Source organism: Fistularia commersonii, chromosome 31 (assembly GCF_037954325.1).
Source record: "Fistularia commersonii isolate RoL2024-O1a breed Wild chromosome 31, RoL_Fcom_v1.0, whole genome shotgun sequence".
NCBI lineage: Eukaryota > Metazoa > Chordata > Actinopteri > Syngnathiformes > Fistulariidae > Fistularia > Fistularia commersonii.
The window spans coordinates 7,774,364-7,799,151 of record NC_141314.1 but is presented as its reverse complement, the minus strand read 5'-3'; the positions used below and the strand labels follow the sequence as shown (position 1 = coordinate 7,799,151).

At 40.6% G+C, this 24,788-nt stretch overlaps 3 protein-coding genes across 9 annotated transcripts; 1 reads left to right on the top strand and 2 right to left on the bottom strand.

The window, feature by feature from the left end:
- The first annotated feature begins 933 nt into the window (after positions 1 to 933).
- Positions 934 to 3,948, top strand: cetn2 (centrin, EF-hand protein, 2). 3 transcript variants are annotated; one of them, XM_086178854.1, is made up of 6 exons: positions 953 to 1,235; positions 1,338 to 1,502; positions 1,592 to 1,720; positions 1,856 to 1,993; positions 3,150 to 3,269; positions 3,620 to 3,948. In XM_086178854.1, the coding sequence occupies exons 1-5, from the start codon at positions 1,233 to 1,235 to the stop codon at positions 3,237 to 3,239; spliced, it is 525 nt and encodes a 174-aa protein (XP_086034980.1). In that variant the 5' UTR covers positions 953 to 1,232; the 3' UTR covers positions 3,240 to 3,269; positions 3,620 to 3,948. The 3 variants fall into 3 exon arrangements, with proteins under 3 accessions (XP_086034978.1, XP_086034980.1, XP_086034979.1); XM_086178853.1 differs by having other exon boundaries at positions 3,150 to 3,285; XM_086178852.1 differs by having other exon boundaries at positions 934 to 1,235; positions 3,150 to 3,948.
- A 1,411-nt stretch (positions 3,949 to 5,359) lies between these two features.
- Positions 5,360 to 9,913, bottom strand: gcna (germ cell nuclear acidic peptidase). The gene is made up of 13 exons (XM_086178922.1): positions 9,900 to 9,913; positions 9,507 to 9,600; positions 8,934 to 9,126; positions 8,755 to 8,827; positions 8,605 to 8,654; positions 8,421 to 8,487; positions 8,252 to 8,319; positions 7,604 to 8,038; positions 7,365 to 7,527; positions 7,055 to 7,199; positions 6,795 to 6,930; positions 5,705 to 5,909; positions 5,360 to 5,599 (listed from the first exon to the last, which is right to left on the bottom strand). Exons 2-13 carry the CDS (start codon positions 9,594 to 9,596, stop codon positions 5,368 to 5,370), a joined length of 1,857 nt encoding a protein of 618 aa, XP_086035048.1. The 5' UTR covers positions 9,597 to 9,600; positions 9,900 to 9,913; the 3' UTR covers positions 5,360 to 5,367.
- Positions 9,914 to 10,603: 690 nt separating this feature from the next.
- On the bottom strand, positions 10,604 to 23,805 carry LOC147215778 (UDP-N-acetylglucosamine--peptide N-acetylglucosaminyltransferase 110 kDa subunit). Of its 5 annotated transcripts, none has more exons than XM_086139287.1 (22): positions 23,449 to 23,805; positions 21,819 to 21,999; positions 20,768 to 21,011; positions 20,576 to 20,644; positions 17,154 to 17,270; positions 16,980 to 17,059; positions 16,419 to 16,614; positions 16,072 to 16,212; positions 15,860 to 15,960; positions 15,558 to 15,711; positions 15,153 to 15,254; positions 14,707 to 14,904; positions 14,241 to 14,399; positions 13,890 to 13,979; positions 13,664 to 13,789; positions 13,378 to 13,548; positions 13,153 to 13,269; positions 12,788 to 12,958; positions 12,372 to 12,524; positions 12,021 to 12,273; positions 11,771 to 11,894; positions 10,604 to 11,696 (listed from the first exon to the last, which is right to left on the bottom strand). In XM_086139287.1, the coding sequence occupies exons 1-22, from the start codon at positions 23,483 to 23,485 to the stop codon at positions 11,516 to 11,518; spliced, it is 3,165 nt and encodes a 1,054-aa protein (XP_085995413.1). In that variant the 5' UTR covers positions 23,486 to 23,805; the 3' UTR covers positions 10,604 to 11,515. The 5 variants fall into 5 exon arrangements, with proteins under 5 accessions (XP_085995413.1, XP_085995414.1, XP_085995415.1 ...); XM_086139288.1 differs by having other exon boundaries at positions 14,725 to 14,904; XM_086139289.1 differs by having other exon boundaries at positions 21,819 to 21,969; positions 23,449 to 23,791.
- Between the last annotated feature and the right edge of the window lie 983 nt (positions 23,806 to 24,788).

Here is a 24,788-nt window from a genome sequence, read left to right as displayed (position 1 = left end):
CCTCTGCAATAACGCGCAGCTTCTGAAACCCACCGGTCAACAAAATTGGGAAAGTTAGATAGCAAATAAATTAGTTATTCCACCGCTTTACAAATAGAAACTTTTACTGTATTTCAAAGTTTATTAGATAGATAGATAGATAGATAGATAGATAGATAGATAGATAGATAGATAGATAGATAGATAGATAGATAGATAGATATCAGGCAGGCTCAAAAAGTATATCATTTTGCAATCAGACAAATCATCAGGATACTGTCATAGTTGGCCTCACTGTTTCAAAGTTTAGAATCAATACATTTCATCCAAATACTATTCATTTTTCTTAAATCCTCATTGGCGTCACTCTTCTCGCATCACGTTTATTTTTGTAATCGTTATTGTCACTGTTTCTGTTCTTGCCCTTGTTGTTATCGTTTTGATTATCGATTCTCACACATCCTGTCTTTTTTCATTGTGTTGTCTATTCTTATCCTTGTTGTTCACTCTGCTGTCTATTTATATGTAGATGGCTTGTGCTATCTTTTGTCTCTTATTTATACGTGTACTCATATTTATTAATATTGTCATTGTTGTGCTGCTATGACAAAAACATTTCGCCAATGGGAATAAAGTATATCTTATCTTAATAATCATCATAATAATAAACAGCTATCCTCATAAAAACGTTAAACAATCATTGCGATGGTAATAATAAACAACGAAAATAGTAAAAACATTATTATTGTAATTAAAGAAAACATACATGTATTCTGTTCTTTTTTATTATGATAAAAGTAAAAAAGTCCCGGACTCTTATTATGAGATCGTGTCTTGCGCCTCGTGTTTCCCAGCAGCCAATCAGCTATTTGCCCGACTGGTGCGCTCGATTTATTTACCTCTTACTTTTTTCTCCGCCGCCCCATCGTAACTTGTGACGGGACGAGCGCTTCCTGGCGGACCGGTGAAGCAAATCGAGCGCACAGACTCCATGATCGCCGCCGCCGGACCGAAAAAACCTGTGCATGCAATGAGCTAGATGCGTCCATTTTTAAAGAAAATCCCATTTTACGCTTGATTATTGGAATTAATACACGGTTCTGAATAAACGTGGGATTCATAATTGCCAAAGGTTTGCGCACTGTGAAGTAGAGACCGTTACACGTCAGGGAGTCTCAAACGCCCCGAAATAAACACAGATTGGACATCATATCCGCAGAAGACTCCCCCCCCCGTCCAACACCTAACAGCAGATGGTGAGTGGGAATATTTCATAATCCGGCGTCATTTTCCGAGGTCTTATTCCGAACCGTGATCGATGCTTTTTTTTTCTCCACCCCCCTTTCTCTCTTTCTAAGGCGACCGTTGCCAAGAGGCCGTCCCTGCAGGGGCCGGTGCCGCCTCCGCGCAAGAAGACGAGCCCCAAGCCGGAGCTGACCGAGGAGCAAAAGCAGGAGATCAGGGAAGCTTTCGAGCTTTTCGACACGGATGGCTCTGGTTATATCGATATCAAGGAGCTGAAAGTAAATCAATGCTGGTTTAGGTGCAACATGTGTGAGAAAAAGTGTTCATCCTTAATGGTGTGTGTGTGTCTGTGTGTGTCCTGTTGCAGGTGGCGATGAGAGCTCTGGGCTTTGAGCCCAAGAAAGAGGAGATCAAGAAGATGATCGGAGAGGTGGACAAGAACGGGACAGGGAAAATCTCCTTTTCTGACTTCCTGAGCGTCATGACACAGAAAATGGTAAAAGCCAATGTCTGACCGGCAAAGGAGATCCATTTCACCACAAGCTGCAGGGGATCATGTTCTCCTAAACTTCAGTTTACAATCAACTATTTCATTCACAGCCTCTCATGATTTTGTACGTTTTTCATTTAGGCTGAGAAGGATTCCAAAGAGGAGATCCTGAAAGCTTTCCGGCTCTTTGATGACGATGAGACAGGGAGGATCTCCTTCAAGAATCTGAAGAGGGTCGCCAAAGAACTTGGGGAGAACCTAACCGACGAGGAGCTGCAGGTAAGGAACCATTATCACATCTTGAAAGCATACTCACACGCCAAAGTTTATTCAAATTTAAGGAGTTTAAGGAGATGCTCGGACACCTTACGGCTGAAATGTCAAATAAAACGTGTCAGTGAAGAGAAAAGAGGCCCTCTTCAGACTTTCCAAAATAGTTTCAATTATATAATTTCCATTTTATTTTCCATTTTATTTCCCCAAACATCATAGTGTGTCAAAGGACCTTAAATGCAGATCATTTTGTGCATCCTTGTCCTTTATTGACTGAAGCGCGTCCAGATTCCCTATATTTTACCATGATGTGAGCTCTAGAGGTTAAAATATCTGAAATTCCTGAAGAACAACAATAATGATGATGATAAGAATAATAATAATAACATTATAATGTTAGTTTGTGTGAGAAGAGGATACAGAGAAAGGGGTAAGATGGAGGAAGCTGAGTTGCTACGGCGACCCCTGAAGGGAAAAGCTGAAAGTAAAAAAAGATAAAAATAATAACATATAAAGGAAGATTACCAAATATTTTGCCATAATATGGGCTCCAGAGTATGAAACATCTGAATTTCCTAAATAACAACAACAGCAATGACTCGACGATGATGATAATAATAACAACAGCAGTGTAAGAAATAAAATTCCCTTTGCAGACTGAAATTCCTCCAGATTTTGTCTGATATTCCGAAGGTACATCGTTTTAGACATTTCAGTAGTTTTGTCAACCATTTCACTCATGATCACTTCACATCCATTTACACTTCCCTTCCATATGAACCTTCAACCTTCCCCCCACGTCACTGCTGCAGAATGCCAGGAAATTTGTGTATCTTTACAAATATCACAAAGTTGGCCTGGAAATCTAAAGATAAAACTGTTATTAGTATTGCAGTTTGAGCAGCAGTTGTATTTAACGCTCGCTTGGTCAGTGTGAAAATAGGGCATTATGTGGCCCTGAAAGTGTGCTGTTACGACTCCGCTGAGTCTCCTCACCTCCGCGGGAGAAAACACACCTGCTTGAACGTAAATCTTACGATAAAAGACCCACAGGAAGTAAAAGTCCCGGATATTTACGAGCCGAGAGGTCGATCTTAAACGCTGTCAAATACAAACAGCTTAAATGTCAGCAACCTTCCCGTCAAGCTGTTTCTTTTTGCAGGAGATGATCAACGAAGCCGACAGAGACGGAGACGGGGAAGTAAACCAGCAGGAGTTCCTGCGAATCATGAAGAAAACCTGCCTGTACTGAATGACGCGAGGACGACGGGCGGTCTGATATGTAAAGCCCCTCATAGGTTTTGTTCTCTGGATTTTACCTTGTTATTATTGTGTCGTGCCATGCAACGGGTCAAATGATGCGCCGCCGTCCCGCGCTATCCTGACGGGCAACCGGCGGCGATATACTTGCCAACGATGAGGGATTAATCTCAGATACACAGAAAGGTTTCCTTCTTCAGTATGCTGCATACTTTTGCATAAATAAGTTGATATTGATGATCATGTGTATGTTATTTTGTAAAAATAAAACTACTCAGTGCCTGCCTGAATATGGTGACAACACAGTACATTCCAATGTGTTATTTTAAATGTTTATGCATTGAGATTGTTGGTTTGTGTTGCTTTTTTCAGCTCTTGTACGGGTTTCCAGTCAGTTGAACAGCTGTTGACGCGTCGACGGTGGGGGGAGGGAGAGCGACCTGTAGACTTGTGCCTGTGCCTCTTCCAGGGGTGATCATCCTAGAAATATTCAGGGAAGCAGCCCGACCTTTCCGACCTGCACACCTTCCCCACTAGCTTTAAAATATGACTGCTGATGTTGCTTTACTATATATTTGAGTATCCATCCGTTGTCTGTGAGTTTTGCTCTGTATCCTGCAATGTTTTGTATGATGTGGTGAATTAATGGTTATATACACACGGCATATCATAAAAGAAACAAATAAAATATACTGAAGTGTTTTTTTTTTTCTTTGTGAAAAACATTCATAATCTGACAACTACACGACTCTTGGATTTTGTGATTTTACTCATTGTTTTCTGCCTGTTAAAACACATGGCTTCTTTAAATTGCAACTTTTTAAAAAGAAATAACTGCCTCATCGCAGCATGTCAACTTAAAATCCAGCAGCTATTCAATGTATCATGGAGAAATTTCAAAAAGGCCCTTAACAACAGTTGAATCACTCAGAGGGTAAACAAATCATAAAATGCAATTAACCGGAGGGGATTTAAGATGAGAATCGATTTGAAAAGAATGCATGCTTGGCATGTTGGATGTTTACTGATAGTGGCTGCAGGAAGTTATTGAAACAACCTGCTGTCTTGACCGAACACTTAGTAAAATAAAAACATGTCTGTCAAACGCAGCTGACGACATTATTGAACTGTCTAAGGAAGCTGTGACTCCATGTGCTTTTTAAGAGATAAAATCTGGCTTAACTGCATTGATTGTTCGCATCTGCCTTCTTTCCTCTCAAGCTGTTCCTTTCAGGGGTCGTTGCAGTGAATGTGCTTTTCATCGAGTTCATGCTCGTCCACTCGTGGCTCTAGATACAGATGTTAACAAAAGACATCCAAATATTTGATTATTTGTAGACTGCAGGAAACAATAGCTCAATGAAAAAAAAAATACTGTAATATAATCATGTGATCTCCCGAGTGGTGTTCCTAAGCTTACAGACATAAGAAATAGCAACATGATTACTTATAGATGGACTGAATGTTCAAATCACCACAGGGAAGAAGGAAATATAAAAAGAATATAATGAACAGAAAGATCCTGATTATATATGATGGTTTGTCATTTATGCATTTTTCTGTCTTTTAAGTGCAAACGGAACATGTAAGAAATATCTATTTTATGTTTCAGGGACGTAAGAGGGGATCGTTCACTGTAGGAGAAAGACCACATGAATGGTCTAAGAGAAATGTTTTAAATTTTTTTTTTTTTAAATAGTCAATTGATGTGCGCACTCCAAAGGACGTAATATTCCTTTGAATTTATCAATACAGCCGATTTCAACTATTAATACACACTGTTTGGAGTCAGTTGAATGCAAAGTGCTGTCAAATGTCGTCATACAGATATTGGAAGAAATGCAAATTTATTTAAATTATGAAAAGTTAAACAAGTTGTATTTATTTATCACTAAGAAGACAAAACTCAAGACCAACCATGATTAGTCTCATAATTCAATGAGCTGCCACATTTGAAAGCAACCATAATGTAAACGTACACAAACACATTTAGGATTTGAGAAGGAAGAACATTCACATTAAACACATTAAATTTAAGAAACGCTCCGAAGTGGGAGACCATATCAATGAGGCATTTTAGAAACTGCAAGTTTTTTCCTGAGGTTTCTGCAGGCGGGACCTCAGCTTTGACTCAGTTTGGTCTTAGAGGCAAAGTCCGCGCTGAGTTTTCGCATGACCTCCCCATGGCTTTGTCCCGCCAGCTCCTGCCGTACATTCCCGTAGTGCTCTTTCACAAAGTTTGCGAAAGGTGTCGCTGCTCGGGGCTTGGACGGTGTGAGTAAGACAAGCTGGCCTTTGCAGAAAGCGCACGCAAATCTTTGCGTGTCTAGCGATTTGGAATGACGGCCGATCCTGCGGAAAAAAAAAAAAAAAAGAGTCCAGGGATGTTTATCGCTGCCGGAGTTTTGAAACGGGTAAAAAACGAAGACGTCGATACTTTCGATTACAATTACATACGTGTTCTGGCAGCGGACGCACTGGTACTTGAATTTGTACGTGATGTCGTAGCTGTGGCAACGAGTGACCATTGGCAGCTCTGGATGCACAATTGTGGCCTTTCGAGCGTAGAGCTTCCAGAAGTTTCCGTGTCCATCCCTCACCCCATTGATCAGCCACGTTGCTGCATGACACATCTCATGAATCAGTGTGTCCCGGAGACGATCTGTGGGCCAAAGAATGACGTTGTTATTGTAACCAAGTGACTCGGTCAAACACGATCATAACATACTTATATTCTCAAAAGACCAGGAAGTCAAATGTATTATTTTAAACAGGCACCTAACCAATATATAAATCATAACATTATGCTGGCTGATATCAACCCAGGCCAACGTGAAAATGTTTACTTTTGCAATTTCATCTATGAAAATAAATAAATCAATAAATAAAAATATTAAAAAAAAATCAACTGAAACGCCCATAAAACATGACATCTGAACATTATATATAATTTTACATACATACATACATACACACACACACACACACGCACACACACACACGCGCACACAGACACAGTAGCGAGTCAAGAATGTTGGGGTCGATGTTGATAAATAATATAATCTATATCTAATCTATATCTAATTATGGTTTTAATTCCAAGGCAAAATTTGACTTGATCCTGATATCAATTTCAAACTATCTTTTTAATTGATTCTGACAATTTTGCATTAAACTCAAGTCTAGAGCAGTTGATCAAAAGAATCATCTGTGACAACAATCAGGATTATTTTTTCCTAAAAATGTCCCAATATTAAAAATCCAGTGCTGGTTAAGTTAGACTAGAGAGCAACCATGAATAGGATTGTTGACACATTGGACGTAGGACTTTTAGATGGAATTCATAGTTTAGCAGTTTCATACATCAGCCATATAGTGTCACTAAAAAGAACATCTAATAGAGAACATCAACAAGGACACCACTTAATCTGACAAACATTCACTTCAATCCAAAATGTCTGCGAAGGCTCATTTTATGGTTGCATTATTTCCAGTTGGCAAACAAATCCAGCGGCCTGGTCTCACTTCAGAATGAATTAAGATGTACCTGCAGAATCGCAAACTTTCTCCGATAGCTCAATGCGAGCGTAACGGCGCCCTCCGCCCCGTTCCTGCCCGGTGATACAGTAGCCCGCTGTCTTGCGCAGCTTCTTATTCCAGGTCACTGACATGTCAGTGGGAAGCTAGAAATATGATATCAGACAAGGACATCATTTGCTTATTAAAACAGCAAGCCGTAATAATTATACACTCATGATCAATATGCAGATATAAATAGCGGAATTAAAAAGGGAAACTGTGCATTACCTTTGTGTCAAACACAGTGGTGTTGTACATTCGGTAGAGTTTGCTGGTGAGGTCTTCTTTTATCTGTTTAAAATTACGGCAATAGCTCGAGCCAGAGTTCGAGAGAGACTCTAAGAAGCAGCCTGGGGTTCGACACACTGCTACCCTGGAAGGGCAGAAAAATATGGAGCTAAAAATTCATTTAGACGTCAATCCTACAGAGACACAAAGGGAAATGCAGAAGTAGCTCACACGATCCCGTCCTCTCTCAAAACATTTGGAGCTTTTTACCAACCTGGGAATGGAAAAAGAAGAGATGACAAAGATGTACCTGCTCATGGGTCCACATCTAGGCTCTGTTTGACTGACGGTTGGCTTCACATTGGTGGGGTTCCTTGGCGTCTTGACATGCAGAGGAGTTTCCTTGAGCAATTTAGGCACGGGAGTTTGTGCCCCCTTGGTGGGCAAAGACGCTGGAGGATCCATAACGCATTCTTGACAAAGTAAAAAGAAGTAACTTAAATCCTTTATCATCATGTGAAAGTATTAGTATTCTGTCTAGACTTTTACCTTTGCTGTCTTTTGGGGGTTTGGGAGTTCCCGTATACACATTCTTCTTTTTAAGTCTCTCCAGAAGGCTACTGAACTCCTCCTCGGAACTGCCAGAGTCGTCAAACTTAACAGGAACTGACAACGTACGTTTGGGAGAGGCTGGCAACGGTGGGGTTTGTTTGGATTGTCCAGAAAAACAAGAGGGTAATGGTAGGAGAAATGGTGATGATGAGCTGTCCTCTTCATCACACAGCGCCGTACTTTTCTTATTTGCCTTCGTCAGAGACTTGGGCTTTGAGTGACGAGTTCTCCATGAGCTCTTGATTACAATTTTTTCATCATCATCCTCACTGTCGCTAACAAACACAGGGGAGTTACACTGAGACAGTGGCGTCTTTAATGGATGCCGGGCAGCAGGGGTGTTGCTGGTCTTCTTCTTCACTGCTTTAGAAACTGGAGAGAAAATAAAATGGCAATTTTCTTTGAAAATTACAATGTCTCCTGATTTAACATTCAAAAAGGGGCTAGAAATACCACAGGCTATCATTTATTGCACTGGATAGTTCTCTATCTCCATGGGTTACAATTTCGATCATCACAAATCTACAAGCTCCTCAAAAAACTTGTCAGAATCTCGATGCGCGCACGTAACAACATCAGTCTTACCTTTAGACAAACTTGTCACGATGAAATCCTCATCTGATGAATAATCTTCCACTATGAAGTTTTTGAGGCTTTACAAATAGAAAAAACAGTGAGATTTTGTTTACAAAAAGAAAACAACCAAGCTTTACCAAGAGCAGTAATGTAATCAAATTAAAAATACAAAACTCACCTGTCTTTGCTCCCACCCTCAGGCATTTCCTTGGACTTGGTAGTAGGCGTTTTTATTTGTTGCAGAACTAAAAATACAAAGAGCCATTAGCTTTACTGTGACCTGAAAGAGGAAAATGCATTACTCTTTATCTAACCAATAATGAAATTTGATTATTGCAAAGCAAAAATTACCAAACACTCACATTTCTCAAAACTCCCATCCTCATCATCAGAGACCACCACAATATTTGAACTTAAAACAAAGAGGAAAAAATAGGATAAGCTGCTATCTCACTTATCTGGATGGGGCACAGTAAAATGTCCCCACAAACTGTCCAATTAATGTTACATACTTTTTTCCCTTTACAGCACTGCATGATCTCTGTGCGGTATGTTTGGATTTAGGCGTAGCCTGCCCGACGAGAACTGTGGAACAAACACATAAAATGCACCGCATTAAGTTGGTCCAATTTCTTTTTGTCGTATAATCAAAAAACTGCTCCTCAAAACTAGTTCCAATTTAAAAACTCACACTGGTCGAAGTCATCATCACTGGAGTCAATGACAGCCGTGTGTCTGTACTCGTTGCTCCTGAACATCTGGTTCTCTTTCACTTCATCGCCTTCATTTTCAACAGGTAGACACTGGACAGAGGGGACTGATGGATCCACAGGAGTAAAGCCACTTTGGGCCATGTGACGAGTCTTTCCGATTGCATTTAACAGCTGCAACACACAGATATGTTTGTACCAATCCTGGATGGATGGATGGGTGGGTGGGTGGACTAGAGAATTAAAAGTTCTTAGGAATTTTACTTCCAGAACAAATGTTACAAGTTAATGGAGTCTGAAACAAATAAATAGTTACCAGTATTTTCTTTGGTAACCATCTTGAATATCCTAAATTCACTTTATGTTGAGTAATAACTAGCTTAAAAGGTCCGCATGACAGACTTAAATCCAGTCACAAATCACAATTAACCCCACCCTTAGCACCTCAATGACAATGTATATTATTTTGTTGGGATGAAACGAAATGTAGGACATATGGGTACAGTTTTCAAAGATCGTTTCTGGAAATCTAGATGTAGAATTTTTTAACAAACCCTCTTCTCTGCTGCGTCAAGCCCGCCGTTCTCCATCCATCCTATCTTTTTAGCAACTCGATCAAATAGCTTGTTGGTATCATCGTTCATGACTCTGTGAAAACAGTAAACAAGCAGTCATGAAGTCAACCACCGTTAAAGTCTGGTGGAAATATTGGACAAAAACAAAAGAACACCAATTTAAAAAAAGACCGATTATGGTGGCTGTTCACAAAAAAGGATTTTACAAAAAAATGTTAGAATAAACTTTCAGTACGGACAAGCTACTCTTTAATTTGACGTCCAGTGCATTAGCTTAGTTTGGAGATGTTACGTTTGGTCTTTAACTACTTATAAGACACGATCTGTAACTAAACATGAGGTTATCGTTTGAAAAAAAAAGCTTGATTTTACTTGATATTTCTCTGCCTGGTGATGTACGTAGGTTAGAAATTAAAAGGACCGATGTAATATAGCAGAGACACACAATGGCGGTAGGAATTTCAAAACTCGAAGTTAATCCCAGCGGAGGTGAGTCAAACACACAATTGGCCAATCACAGACGGCGATGTCGGTGACGTCATTAATCTTCTTCGTGTATTTTCTGTTATCCTGTCGTAAAACATGTAGTGCGCCCCCTAGCGCACTGGAGTTGAAAGATGACGTTGCTTTTTATGACCGTTGAAAGTGCTCGCTGAATACATCTGCAATGAGACTAAAATTTAACTCTTTTGCTCATTAGTGTGGCTGAAATTTAATGGGTTCTATTGACTTTCACTGTGTTACTGTGATAGAATGAGCAATTTATAACAAAAATGTTGATAAATAATTGGGATGTTTTGATGGAGTTCCAAAGTGTAGGAACATTTTTGTAACCAGGATGTTATATGCTCACGAATATCAAGCAAAAGGTGAAACGCATGACAGTAATTTGGAGAATCAGGGGAAAAGGGGCAAGACTTATCAAAACAATGATCATGGACATACTTGTGACAAACACTAAGGGAAACACAGAAACTATGGTGCTCTCTTAAACAAGAAGGAAAGAGTGTGAAAGAGAGCCACTGACCTTTAACTACACCAATAGTTTTTTGCAGTATACAGACACATGTATGCAGTTTGTTTTGCCATCTCTTTATTATATTTAGAGCCACGTGGCATCATTGACAGCAGACAGTAAACAGACAATACAAAAACTGCTTTAGAAAATACTTACCTATGCCGTTCCTTTTTTTGAGTGATTAAAAAAAAACAAGGTCAATTTGTGAATAGCTCTTGCAGCTAAACTGAAATTTCCGATGGCGTGAAGTTCCTTTGTCCAGTCATTTAACAAGTGTGACATAACAGGACAACAGCTAGTAAACATATTCCATTATTGACAACAGAATTAAGTTGGCATTTGGTGAGGGGAAGTCCTTATCTATTCCTCAAAACTAGCACATCTACTTATCGCAGTCATTTAATAACAGCTTGAGACAAACTAAAGAGCAGTTGCAATCTATGTTTCACAATTCCATGTTAAAGCTGATGAAACTTAAGTCAGTTACAATTCTCATGGTGCAACGTTTGTCCTTTGAAAAACATACAACATTCTAATCCATTTATAAATAGATCAACAAGTAATGACGGCTGGGTATTGTCTTCACAAGCTGCAATTAGTCCTGTACACACACACACACGCACACACACAAAATAAGAAAAAAATAATAAATCCACTGATCCAAGTAATCAAGGGGTAGGGGGCACTCAAATCTTCTCATGCTCGCCAATATACTGAAGTTTAGGGCAAGAGTCTCAGAAAAGGTGCCTGAAGGACTCAGGCTCTATCTGGCTCAGGAAACACAGCCATGGTGCAGAGACAAACATGATGGTGCAGAGACAAACATGATGGAGGCAGAGGTGGAGCCGGGTGGATAGGAGGGGCAAGAGTGGGCCATTCAAGTGATGGTGCTTCTGATGAACATGAAAAATGCTTGCTGTAGGTGGTTGGGCATGGCGGGACAGAAGGAAGAAGTCAGCGTGCTTCCAGTTTAGGCACTCTCACTGGTTTCTACTGTTTGGACTTTGAGCAGGTGTTCTGGCTTGTTGCCATTGCTATTGTGCTCCCACATCTGTAGGTAAAGCCTCTCCAGTTCCATTGTGTATTGTTTGGTGTTGAAAAGAGGACTGCAGATCCGCTGCTTCCAAACACGTGCTCTAATCATCTTCAAGCTGTGGGAGAACAGTTGTAAGTTAGTATTACAGACAAAAGAGGGTTTTTGAAAAAATAAACTATTTCAACTTACTATTCCATGTCAGAGCCCAGTTTGACTGCGATGTCTTCATAATCTTGACGGCTCTGGGCTATTAGCTCCGGACAGCCCAGACAGTTGAGTTGTGAGGCGGCAACACGAGAGGCCAGCGTTTCACCTTCACAAAAGGGATTTTTGTCGAATTAAGAATTAACAGAAATCCATTTCTACAATTTTCTTTTCAGAACACATTTATTTTTTTAATTTGCACTGCATGACAATGTGCACTTTTAATAGACCTCACCTGGCATGGTGACCATGGGTGTTCCAGCCCACAGAACATCCATGCCAGTGGTGTGACCATTGCACAAGGGGGTGTCGAGACACACGTCAGCCAGCTGGCCCCTCCTCACATGCTCCTCTTTTGGTGCCACAGGTGAGAAGATTATGCGAGAGCCAGGGAGACCCATGTTCTGAGCGTACTGCTGGATGTTGGGCTCACCCACCGCAGGGAATCGAAGAAGCCACAACACACTGTTCGGTACACGTTTCAAGATCTGCCGGAGAGAATTCAGGATTTTTTTTTTTTTTAAACCAAGGGAAAACAGTTTATGTACACTCTGCAACATGGAGCAGTAATTCTTTTCAAACTTACATTGGCCCACATCTGAAGGGTAGGGGGATCAATCTTGTAAAGTTGGTTGAAGTTGCAATAGACAATCGAGTCTTCTGGGAGACCATACTGGGAACGGGTTGTCACAACAATTGTACGTGGCACTTCCTCCCCTGTGGCAGCTTTATTATTAATCTAAAAATGGAAAAAATAAAATTGGGAAAGTGGGGCCACAACGCTTAAATGCGTGGTACTAAATGCAGCATGGGCGTGACAGGTCTTCAATATTATCCAAAAAATAATATGAAGTTCAGAAATAGTGCCTTAAACCTCATTTGATTGACAGCTGTTAGCTTCACAGCTAATGCTGTCACAATGCTTCTGCAGTCCTTTTCTTTACACTGCACTGCCATACTCAGTTACATCTACAGAGACAAGTGTTACTGCATTATTCATACCTGTGTGGTGGCAAGGCCGTTGCTGACTATAAAGTTATTGATCGTGACCTGGATTTGGCCTTGATTTATCATATTGATGATGGCTTCAGCTGCCGTGTTCATGGGAATTACAGGCATGGATAGAGCCCCGTTTGTGTCCCCAGCAGCTTCTTGGTTGTTGTCACACTTCATCTGCCACAGAAATTTGAACTTTAATGCTTGAATATGAACATGAATCCCTGGAAACAGTAATGTGTAACACCATCTAGAAATACTGCTCACTACAGTGCCTTAAACACAGTACCAGTTATAAAAGTCAGCAAAACAAGTAAAATCCGTGAGGATGTTAAACAAGCCTGGAAGAAAATGAAACATTTATTACCCACCTTTATCACTTTCACATCTGGCAGACTATCCAAGAAAGCCTTCAGATCAATACCATTGAGAACAATGCGGTTGTCAAAGATGTGTCCATTTGATTTGAAATCAATCACTGCCTTTTTCTGTGACAAAAGAAAACAAATGTTACAAAAAGAATCACTTTCCAATTATGATTTTTGACTGATGACTTTTTTTTAATACTTAAAAATGTGAAATGAGGCAGGACAAACCTTGAGGTGGGGAAACATGTTCGCATGATCTCCAATGAAGAAAGTATGGGGCATGTAAGCAAGTTTCTCAGAATACTGCTCAGCTACTTCCAATGGGGAAGTCTCTTTGTCACTAATGATGTAGTCCATGAAGGGAGCCCCACTGGTTCCTGGATAGCCTAGCCACATAGCCTGTTGTAATGCGTAATGTTAAAAGATTTAGGAGTGCAACTTTGGCAGATAAGTGGTTGTACAAATGAGATTATCCTCCGGTTTGCATAATTTCAAAATCAGACTAATAGTTTACCTGGATAGGTGCAGGACGGAGGGCAAACAGCTCATTTCTGGCTCCTTTGGTGTATCCATTCATGTTGACCAGAATGTGTATTCCATCCTGGTGAATGCGATCAGCTGCCTTTCCATTGCAAGGGATCTTGATGAAAAGAAAAGTTTTAGTTTGAGCTTTTTTTTTATACAGGACTTCATATTGTGTAGAGATAAGCCAAGTATTTGATGGCAATGAAGGTAGCTACCTGTGACAAGTCTGTGAAATGGTGAGCCTCTGCCACAACTTTCACTCGGAAGTTGGTACTGTCATCAGGGCTGAGGGCGTAGCAGAACACCTTTGTGGAAAAAGAACAAAACAAAAAATAAAGTTGAGAATCAGACTTGCACAGATGAAATATTTGAACAATAGCTGCCCATTATATCAGTGAATAAATGTCATGATGATCTGAAAAATGATTATAGGCAAACAAGAAACATGTTACGTTTCATAACCAGATAAAAGCATTTGTAGAAAAACTACGATTTCCAAGAGATCAAATATTGCACTGAGGACAAGCATAGGTCAGGTTTTCATCTCTGAAGTAAGGAGCACGTACCTCAAATTTTTCAGGGTTGTGCATTCCAGGAATGGATTGCATCAGGTGGGAAGTCGGGTGATTACCAAAGTCAGAGCTGACGTAGCCAACACGCAGGCGTCCATTGCTGGCCTTCAGATCCTTTGGATGCTCATAAGCAGGCTTGTGCAGTGCATTGATCTGTGAAGTGAGCAAGGGCGTAAGAATAAGACTGAATTTGGCAAGTCTGGAAGGTGCGAGTTATTCAATTTAGCCAGGTAGACTGATGCTACATCAATCAGTTCCTTTATTTAAACCTTTTCCAAATGTACATGATGACCGCTTCTCAGCAAAGCCACCCATTTATTCCCCGTCAGCTAAAATTTTCCAAACATGGGACACAGTATTCATTACCTCACCTACCCCATATCCAAGCATACAGCCATTTTATAACAAGCGAACTTCCGCCATCCCGCTCCCCACCAAAAATGAATTAAACATTACTTGCTTTTATAAGTGTGTGTACCTTGTCCAGACAAAGGTTTCCATGGCGTTCAGCAATAGCCTTACGGAACCCATGAGAGAGTGGATACAGCATACTGTGGTGAGGGTGTACTGAAGGCAAGCGGTTTTTATCCAGCTGGTCAGCCACAATGCTCACAAGCTTCTTCATCCGCTCATCATAATCTGTCCAATCGCACACAATCTGAGAAGCAAGAAAAATGGCAAAAGGGAGAAAATGTACTTCAAGTAAAACAGGAAAAAAAAAAAAAACCTTATGAAACCACTTAGAAGATTCTAGCTGTGTATTAAAATATTGATGAAGTTAACAGGTTTGCCATTTCTAAATAAGAGTAGTCTCCATGTAAGAATGTCAGTGGGAGCTGCCTGTAAAACCCCGTCAACCACATTAGTAGAACAAGCAATACAGATAACGAATGAGGGAAAAAGAACCTGCAAGCAGTGTGCCAAGTTGCAATATGCATCAGGGAAATCGGGCTTGAGTTTCAAGGCTGTGCGGTAAGACGCTATGGCCTCTGGGATGTTTCCAGAATCCTAACAATAAACAAACATTAAAATACATTAGACCGTCATTTTGATCATTCATACTAACACAGAGAAAAGATAAATGTAATCATTTCTTGCTACTATTAAAATCATAATTCTGTCATTCAGTCATAATGCTTTAGTTTAACCTGATAAAAAAGCAACACCACCATGAAAAAACAAGGCAAATCTGTTCATGACAATCATTGCTGAATCATTTTATCTCCTGCAGGAAACAGACATAAAAACCCTCAAAACAAAACACTGGTTTACCCAGTTTTTCAACAACTACAATCTGGAAATCGTGCCTACCTTGTGAATTGAGGCCAGATTGCTATGAGCATCAGCAAAGGCAGGGTTGATCTGGATGGCACGGGTATAGCACTGCAGGGCTCCTTGTACATCTTGCATTTCTTTTAGTGTGTTACCCATGTTTGAGTAGGCATCCGCAAAAGTTGGACTGATTCTAAAATCAAATGGCAAAAGTAACTCAAAGCTTCTGAAATTAAATACTGAAATTAAATGCAGTGTGTGTTCCATGATGAGAGGTAGTTTATAATCCCTTTCTCTTAGACAGCATTTATACATTGTCACTATGGCATGAATGTACAAACCTTATCGCTTCCTTGTAGTGCATGAGAGCCTCCTGGAGTTTGCCCTGCTGCTGCAGGACACTGGCCAGGTTGGAGTGAGCTGCCGCAAATTCTGGGAACACCTGGTGGACAATAAAGAGGATATTATGCATACAATTCAAGTAAAATACAATTTCATTTAGATCATTGAATGCTTAAGGTCATAATAATTAGAAAAGTTAAATTATGCTTACTTCTAAGGCTTTTCTATACAGCTGAACGGCTTCCTCAATGTTGCCCTGCTCACGTTTGATATTAGCCAAGTTGTTAAGCGAGTCAGCATGGGTTGGACACAGGCGCAAGGCTGTGTTGTAGCATTCCTCGGCTTCAGAAACCTGGAGAAAGTTTGGCATTTTATCTTCATATAATTCTTAAAGATAATAATATATAGTAGGCATACAAGACATTGAGGTGAAAGACACATTCACATGAGGCTTCTTGTTCTGCCGCCATCTCGGTCTCGGTCATGCCATTAACTTTCTTTTTCAATTACTAATTCAGTGACCAGGCATGTTTACAAGAGAATAAGGAGGGGTCTTACATTGCCTTTTTCCTTCAGGGCATTTGCCAAATTGCAGTAGGCATCAGGAAAATGAGGCTGTAATTCAATAGCACGGCGGTAGGTGTCAATAGCCAAGTCGATGAGGCCCTGCTCATAGTAGACACAGGCCAGGTTTCCATGGACAACTGCGTGGTTGGGGCTGAGACTGAGGGCTCTCAAGTAGCCAGCAACAGCTCTGTTAAAACAGAAGGTGCTACAGTCATATATTTTGGATAACATTCAAAACAACAGTCCTAATGTTTTATTATCTCTATATTTTAAGAGGCTTTAAAACTGTAGATAACAGAGTTCGAAACAACCTTGTTCCCTTAAGGGAAATTTTACAGTCTTACAGTTTAAATGCAGACCGCAAATCACAGGCCTCGGAAGGTAACGTCTAACCTTGCCCATGATAATAGTTATTACAGGGTGAATGAACGAGCAGTTCCTTATGTCAAAAAGGAAATAACAACAGTACTACTCATTCAGGATGCTCAAAGGTTTTGATTTGAAATACAAAGCACACTCATGAGTATTGTTCTGTCTAGGATTTTTACTCACCTATCAAAGATACGAGCTTCTTTGAGAACATTTCCTAAATTGATATATGCATCAAGGAAATTTGGATCCAGAGTTACTGCCTAAAAAGGAGAAGACATTTATCAAAATCTGGACACTACACTATCAACAGTGGGAAAACATGTGACATGATAAGCAATTTTTAACCCAACTAACCTTTTCAAAATGGTGTATGGCCAGCCATATCTCTCCCTGGGCATTGAACACACAACCCAGGTTGCTCCAAGCTACTGCAAAGTTGGGCTGAGTCTCAATGGCTTTCAGGTAACAAGCCTCCAATGTGTTTACAATGAAAACCACAGGAAAGGAAGAGAATAGGTAGAAAGGGAGAGGTATAGTGTGTAGAGGGAGGACAAAGGGATTGTAAAATAAAAACAAATAGAAGATTGAGAATAAAAGTAAGAAAAAAACAAAAAAGGGCAGAGAAAGCAAAATTAGTGGCAATTCTCCGTGATAACAAAAAGTGAGTCTGCAGCATGGGCTCGCTTGCGCACCAGTCTGCCGCGCTAAGCTGCATTGCTTTTTCCTACGCTGCGCAGATCCAACCAACACCCACACGCAGGCCTGCATCTTGCAGTTATGACCACACTGTCACCAAACATTGTGGCTACATTACCCAGTAAATGTTACAGTATGCTGGTAACACCATTGAGAAGCAAGACTAAATTAAAGTTTCAAACTTTTGACTTATCGCTTCATGATAAACGGATGCATTTTTAAATGGGTATGATATATCACAACCTGGGATGCTGGACAGGTAGTGCAGGTGATGGTCCCTGCAATGCATGCGCAACAAATCCACGCGAGCGCGCGGGTGTGTATTGCCATCATCACCACCACAATGCATCATAGAAGGCTTGCACGACCTTGCTCCTGACACAGGTCATTATTTTGCCGCTGCGCTCGCTGAGTGGCCAGGTGCACCAGCTGCAGACCAACACCCCCAGGTAAAACACCTGCAGCACCAGACTGGCACACACTCACACCCCCAGTTTCTCAGAATAAGAAATTAACAGCAGTTAAATAGCACTGCAGGCAGCTGAAGAACCAACTCTGGAAACTCTGTAGTCAAGGGAACATTTGAAGATAGCCAATATGCGTTTGAATACTTGTTGTTGCTGAATAAAATGATTCTCTGAGATTTGGGGGCGTTTGGGAGCGAGACTGGTTTCAATTGGGGAGAGGTCCACAACCAACAGGCCACAGGGAGTGGGGTAGGGGTCGCATGCTTGCGCTTTCCGCCGTTTTGGTTGCTTGGAGGGATATCGCTGCGCAGCCCTTGCGCTACTGCAGACTCACAGCGCACTATCTGCATCATCATCATCAGAGCGCTGCAACTCCAAATAAAGAAGGAAAAAATAAAACAAAACAGGACAAAATAACCAACATATAAGAGTTAGAGGGCTCTTACTTGTTTTTCACGATTATTGCTTCCAAATCCAAGTTTCTTTTAAACTTAATATAGAATTCGGTAATTAGTATAAGCATATTTAACAAATGCTTACTGTAATTTCACTTTTTACTTTTTTCTTTTGCTCTTCAAAGATGCCACAAGACAGAGGAACTCAAGCATGAAGTGAGGTGGTTTTTCTTTTGTTGGCAGTTACAAACCCGTTACCATATTTTTGGACTTTGTCAGAGTGGTGGCCGCGGCTGGCTGGAAGAAGAGGAGAAGACTGAGGCTGCCCTAGTGTTCCTTTCCGCCGGGCACCTACGCAGGAATAGTGTCACCCACCTGAAACCTTCTAAATAACAATATCAGTTGTGGAAAAACCAAAAGAGACAAAATCAGAAACAAGATCGTTAGTAAAATTTTTCAAACAATACATTTGTCTTAAAATATGGAAAATAAAACAGGATTCTTCCAAATCACAAACATAAAAACAAACTATTCCTAGTTTTCATTCATGCAATAAATGGTCCATTTCAAAGAAGAAGAAAAAAAAAGTTTAAAAGGGAGCTGGGATGGAAGAAAGGCTTTAGTGTGTGAATGTAAATCGCTTATCAATGAGAGAGACCATGGATTCGATTTTCTAATTACAGGACGGCAGTTACTGGCTTGATCTTGCCCAAATGAACTGATCCCATTTCTTTGGGATAATATTACATATTTGAAGGAGGATAGAAGAAATATTAATCATTCCTTTACTTAGATTCTTTTTGCATTTTCAGGAAGTATTTTAACACTTTCTTTTTCTTTATCCTGTCCTGCTTTCTTGAATCCTGGCCAATGGGGTAGGGAGAAAAGTCTGTGGTTTAATTGTTTGTATCTAGAAGCCTCCACAGCTCTGAAATAAAGAAGTCATCGCTGTTGCTGCGCATGCCTCTGTCTTTCTAACCCAGCATCTGACGCAGGCGGTGGAGTACAAATAGTGAGCTGTCTGCTTGACACCACTTGACCTTGTAAGGCACTTGAAATTCAAATCTTCTAAGAGCATGGGGATTCACACTGGATGGCAAATTCATGAATCAGGGCACAATTTGTGTTACTGACAGAGGAAAGGGGACAAGGCTGTGTGTTCATACAAAGCACTGCTGAGGTGCTCTCGAACACTATGTGGGAATAGCTACAAGGTCAGGAAGACAGCTCTGGGCGCGCACACTCCACCAGTCCTCTGCAAGCGCGCGGGGGGCGGAGCGACAGAGCGAGGGAGCTGGTCACTCCCTGATGCTCCTCCCCACTCCTTTACCCCCCTCTGGCACAAAATAAGATGGCCTGTAACCACTGGGACAACTCCACATCTCCAGATTTGACCCAACCCTGGGACCCCCAACTAAGAGGTACAAAAGTTAAATTGCGGCAAATGGACACTTTACCCTTGAGGAGAAAAGAGACAAACCACATACAACTGTTCTGACAGTAAACTCAGAACCAAAGTTTAGTATTAAACCACTAGCTAATACTGGAGGGACGTGGTTAGGTTACAAACCATCTTATCTTTTGCACTGCAAAAATAAACTAGCTTCTCATCAGTTCATATATTCTTCACAGATCGAGCCAGCATTTTCCCTCCATAATCAACTATGAAAAGAGTGGGTGGAAAAATTGAGATCAAGTGTTTCAATGATAAAAATCCAGCCTTTCTTCCTGAAATGGGGGAGGGGCTGACCTCTATTAAAAGGTCGAGGCAAAGCAAAGGATATCAGAACTAGGAGTGATATGGGGGAAATAAATGCCAGATGTCTGTTCCAAATAACAAATTATTAAGAACAAATAAGTTTGAATCTATAATAATTTATAAGAGTATATCAAAAAAATACCAAAAAGTTGATTACCTCATACGGGTATGAATATAGTCAAAGGTTTTTGATAGGTTTAAGGTGTGATACTCTAGTCTGAAAATGAGAAAAAAAAAACTACTTTCTCTGTCTTCCACTTGGCCAATGTGGTGAAAAGGGAAGGGCAAGTGATTCATAGGAGTCAGAGAAGAGAAAAGCCTATGATTTTACTGTGGGAGACTTAAAAAAAAAAAAAAGACATAAAAAAAATAATATCTTCAAAAAGAAAAAAACAAAACCAAACCAAACAAACAAAAAAAAGACCACATCAGTTAAAACGACGACCCACTGCAACATACCTTGGCCTCTTCCAAGCGTCCAAGTGCTTTAAGCAAGTTGCCCAAGTCACTGCGCACACAATAAAGATCCTAAGGAGTAAAAGCATCAACAAATATAGTCATACTGCTACAATAGCCTTGACACCAATGTGCATGATCTTGGCATGTTTGCTTTATCAGTTATTTGCCTCTACTAAATAGTAAGTTACTTACAGGGTTGTATTGCAAGGCAGACACGTAAGCCTGCACAGCTCCCTCCATATCCCCTGCAGCCACTAGAGCTGCTGCCAAGTTGATATATCCATCAATGAAGTCTGGCTTCAGTCTCAGTGCATGGCGATAATGTTCTATGGCCTCCTGGAGTTGACCTCTCTCTTTGTACACGTTGCCCAGGTTGGAGTAGGCCTCAGCCAACAATGGGTTCTGTTTAATGGCCAAGGTGCTGAAGTGGGCAGACCTGTAGAATCAGAATTGGTAGGATGATCACAATCCTGACAGACCTGATTGTCATGATAGTGAAAGAAAAGTCATGCATATCTAGCATGACTTGGAGCTTAAAAACTCTGCTGAATACAATGACTAAAAAAGACCTATCCATAAACTACTGGAAGCTTTACTTCGTACAACAATCCACAAGCAGCCAAATTTCAAAAGTTATGAACTCATCTATCCACTTTATATATGATTAGACATACAAATGTATTATATTAACAGTGCACTTGAACTTAATCTGGACTTGTCTATACAGACAAAAACAATTTACTATAAGCTATAATTGTATTACCTCGAAAAGAAAACTTTGGTTCAAATAAATTTGAATATTTATTTTTTCAACTTACATCAATGACATACTCAATTTCTGACTCCTGGTCTATTAACCATGAACTAAATTAGTTCCAAATAGATTTTAGTCCTGTCCATGTGCAAGAAAACCGCCACATTTTGGTACTGAAATATGAACGTGTATTTTTTTATCACCTATAACTCACATGAAAATAAAATAAAATGAATTTAGAGTTGATGGATAATCTTTGGTTGATGAAAAACAACAGAAGAGAGGATGCAAGATTAACTTTAACCCTGCAACTCATCATGACTTAAAGTGTCTGTACAGCCCCTTTAAAACAAGATTACTGCAACAAAACTATATGATAAGGAAAGAAAGGAGGATAATTTGCTGAACAGCAGGACTTCCAGAAGACCATTCAGTTGTTTAGTCGAACACCCAGGAAGATCAATTGTTCCCTGCGCCTCCACGCCTCACCTGTCCAGTCTTCGGCACTGAAAGTGGATGGAGGACAGAAGCAGCAGCACGCCTGTGTTATCAGGCTCCTGTCGCCATAGCTGCATGCAGTGGCGCTCTGCTGCTTCAAAGTCCCCTGACTGATACTCCCGGTGTGCCAGCTCAGCCAACCCTTGGAAGGAAAGCATACGTTTGGTCGGTTCTGGAGCACCAACACAGCCCAAGGAGGGGGGAAACAACATGTTAGAGGTGATGGAAGAAAATAAGGCAGACAAATGAAAATGAAACAAAAATTAAATAAAAAGATGATGCCACTGTTTCCAATGAAATACAGGCTTAACTGAACAGAAAACAAGGAAATGGCAAAAAAAGTGCCTATAAATGTAATTCGTTCATAGTGGGAAGTCAATCTTGATTTTTAGAATCAGAATTTGATTAAAAAAAAAAAAAATCAACGTTTTTGTATATACATGCATGGTAAAACATGTTTGGTCGTTGAATTGCTCATTTCATTAAAACACAGCTAATTGACAATAATTAAACTTTACAGAGCCTTAATATATATATTTTCAGTCGAGTTATTTCCGGTTGAGCTGATAGGCAGTAAGTCAAATGAGTAGAGAATTAGGAACTGTGAATTAAGTGTTTGTGTCCTTTAGCTTGTACAAAAAACTGACAGAATGAAAAAAGTGCATGAATGGGATGATCAAAACAAAACATTTTTGGAGGGATAAACAGATGACAATACAGGTACGTTTTTGGTGCAAAGCTCCAAGATCTTTGCATCCATCATACGGCTTATTACGACCTTGACATCGGTTTAGTTATCTTGTTCCTGTAAAACCAAACACTGTCATAACCGAGCTTGACGTTGACAATCCTTCATTTTCATACTAGCAAATTCATTTGTAACGTCATTTTCAGTCAGCTATTGAGGGTGTGGCATTAAGCATACGCATCATATTCAAATCACATGAAATACAAAAATCACATGAGAGGCAAAGAAACCCAACAGAAAAGACATCGAGTGCTGCTTGGGGTCGCCGTGCAGGTTTCATTCATCCATGACTGCCAGGTCATGATGGATGTGAATGGGGGTGGGATGGCTTCACCTCCCTCGAAACGCGCGGACACGGCGAGAAATGTTTAATTAAATCAAAATTGTGACCAGAAACACACAGCAGATCCACCGGATCTCCTGAAATCCTAAAGGCAGATCAGTGAGTGAGAGTCCGAGCCAGGCTACACTGTCAGCACCGCGGTTTTTATCTCAAGGACGTTGAAGGCCCCCTTTCAGAAGGCGACACAACGTATACCAATAAAATACGTAGCCGGTGCTGATAGCAAGGTTAACGTCTACGAAGCATAATATGGTCTTTTTTTAAATCAGCTAGCTTAAACGGGAGTTGTTACAGGCATGCTAACGTTACAGTGCGGTGTCTTGCTAACATCACTGTGAGGGGGATATAAGCTACCGGGCCCAGATTGCTAACACCTGCACTGTTACATAATGTGTCTTCGAGGAAAATATGGCAGTTTTGGACAACAATATACAAAATACGTATTTCCTCCTTAAAGAGGCCGTCTCGTCGGAGCTTATCACAAGACTCGACCAGCTATTTCTCAGGCAAAAGTTGGCGGGGAAACTAACCTGTGCTGTCGGCTACATTCCCCACGGAGCTCGCCATCTCCTCGGTCTTCGTTTCCTGCGCGTTGGTCGTCAACGTGCCAGCTGTCGGGTTACGTTTCCAGAAAGAAATGTGCGGCGGCAGCCTTTCGACGGCGAGCAAACACGTTGTGAGCTCAATGACTAACCCAAGATGTCTCTTCTTCCCCCCCGGCTCATTCGGCGCGTAGTGAAAGCTATGGTTAGAGCAACTGTAATAATAAACGGTCGTCTCACTAAGGTGCGATAGCCAATTTCTGAATTACATTAAACGCGGTATCTTTCTGCGCACGTTATGTGCTCCCCCACAACAAAGCGATTCTGGAACATAAAATGGCGAAATGGGAGGGACTATATTTTGTGGGGAAACTAGATCCGCATTACGTTACAACGAAAAAAAAACAAATCCAAACTTATCGACTTGATTCTATTGCTGTATAAACGTCGGCATAGCGTGGTTTCTATTTCTCTTACATAATCGTGCTTCGTAAGATTCCTTTTTGAATGTAATAGCAACGACGAATGACAAGGCGCGGAAGTGCACAGTGGTGCAGACGGAGTGCAGACAAGATCCGGACGTGCGTTGCCCGCAACGTGAGTACGATGTATCCTTCCGCGGAGGCCGGATCTCGGTGGCAGACAGGTGTCAATCATCGGGGACATCCGCATGGCATGCACTGACAATCATATTAGAAACATTAGAAAATTTACATGAATAAAATCATCTTTTTGCTCAAGTGGATAGATAGATAGATAGATAGATAGATAGATAGATAGATAGATAGATAGATAGATAGATAGATAGATAGATAGATAGATAGATAGATAGATAGATAGATAGATAGATAGATAGATAGATTAAAAAAATGCAATAAGAAAACCAGAGGTGGCACAAAATACACAGGAAGTGCATTGCAGTGCAGTTTAGACCAGTGAAGTGACCACAGGTCTGGCAGAGGCAGGTGTAGTAAAGAGCTTGATGGCACCAGGTAGGAACAAACTCCTTTAACATTTGCTTGAGACAGTTGGGTTGTAAGAGTCTGTTGCTGAAGCACCCTGCCTTTTTGACCAGTTTGTTTAGTCTGATGGCATGCTTTGCCTTGATGCCTGCAACCTAGCACACAACAGCATACTGATAAAACATCTGAAGCATCTTGTTACATACAAATAAAGGACCAGGCTCAGATCCTTCTTGTAGACAGCCTCTGTATTTATGGACCACTCCAGTTTATTGTCAAAGTAACATGTATTCACTTCCAAATTTGTTTGCCAATTATGCAAAACACACAAGTTGTTAGTTTAAAGGTTTATGGTAATGTTCATAA

Excerpts from the sequence above, each read along its gene's own strand:
- gcna (XM_086178922.1), bottom strand. The coding sequence starts at position 9,596 with ATGAACGATGATACCAACAAGCTATTTGATCGAGTTGCTAAAAAGATA. Across the intron at positions 9,127-9,506 it reads TTGACGCAGCAGAGAAGAGG|CTGTTAAATGCAATCGGAAA; the intron begins GTTTGTTAAAAA and ends TGTGTGTTGCAG. Across the intron at positions 7,200-7,364 it reads AGATGTGGACCCATGAGCAG|GGTAGCAGTGTGTCGAACCC; the intron begins GTACATCTTTGT and ends CTGCCCTTCCAG.
- cetn2 (XM_086178852.1), top strand. Across the intron at positions 1,721-1,855 it reads GCGTCATGACACAGAAAATG|GCTGAGAAGGATTCCAAAGA; the intron begins GTAAAAGCCAAT and ends TTTTTCATTTAG. Across the intron at positions 1,994-3,149 it reads TAACCGACGAGGAGCTGCAG|GAGATGATCAACGAAGCCGA; the intron begins GTAAGGAACCAT and ends TTCTTTTTGCAG.
- LOC147215778 (XM_086139287.1), bottom strand. The coding sequence starts at position 23,485 with ATGGCGAGCTCCGTGGGGAATGTAGCCGACAGCACAG. Across the intron at positions 15,712-15,859 it reads CACTACAAGGAAGCGATAAG|AATCAGTCCAACTTTTGCGG; the intron begins GTTTGTACATTC and ends ATTTGATTTTAG. Across the intron at positions 13,790-13,889 it reads ATTTCACAGACTTGTCACAG|ATCCCTTGCAATGGAAAGGC; the intron begins GTAGCTACCTTC and ends CTTTTCATCAAG.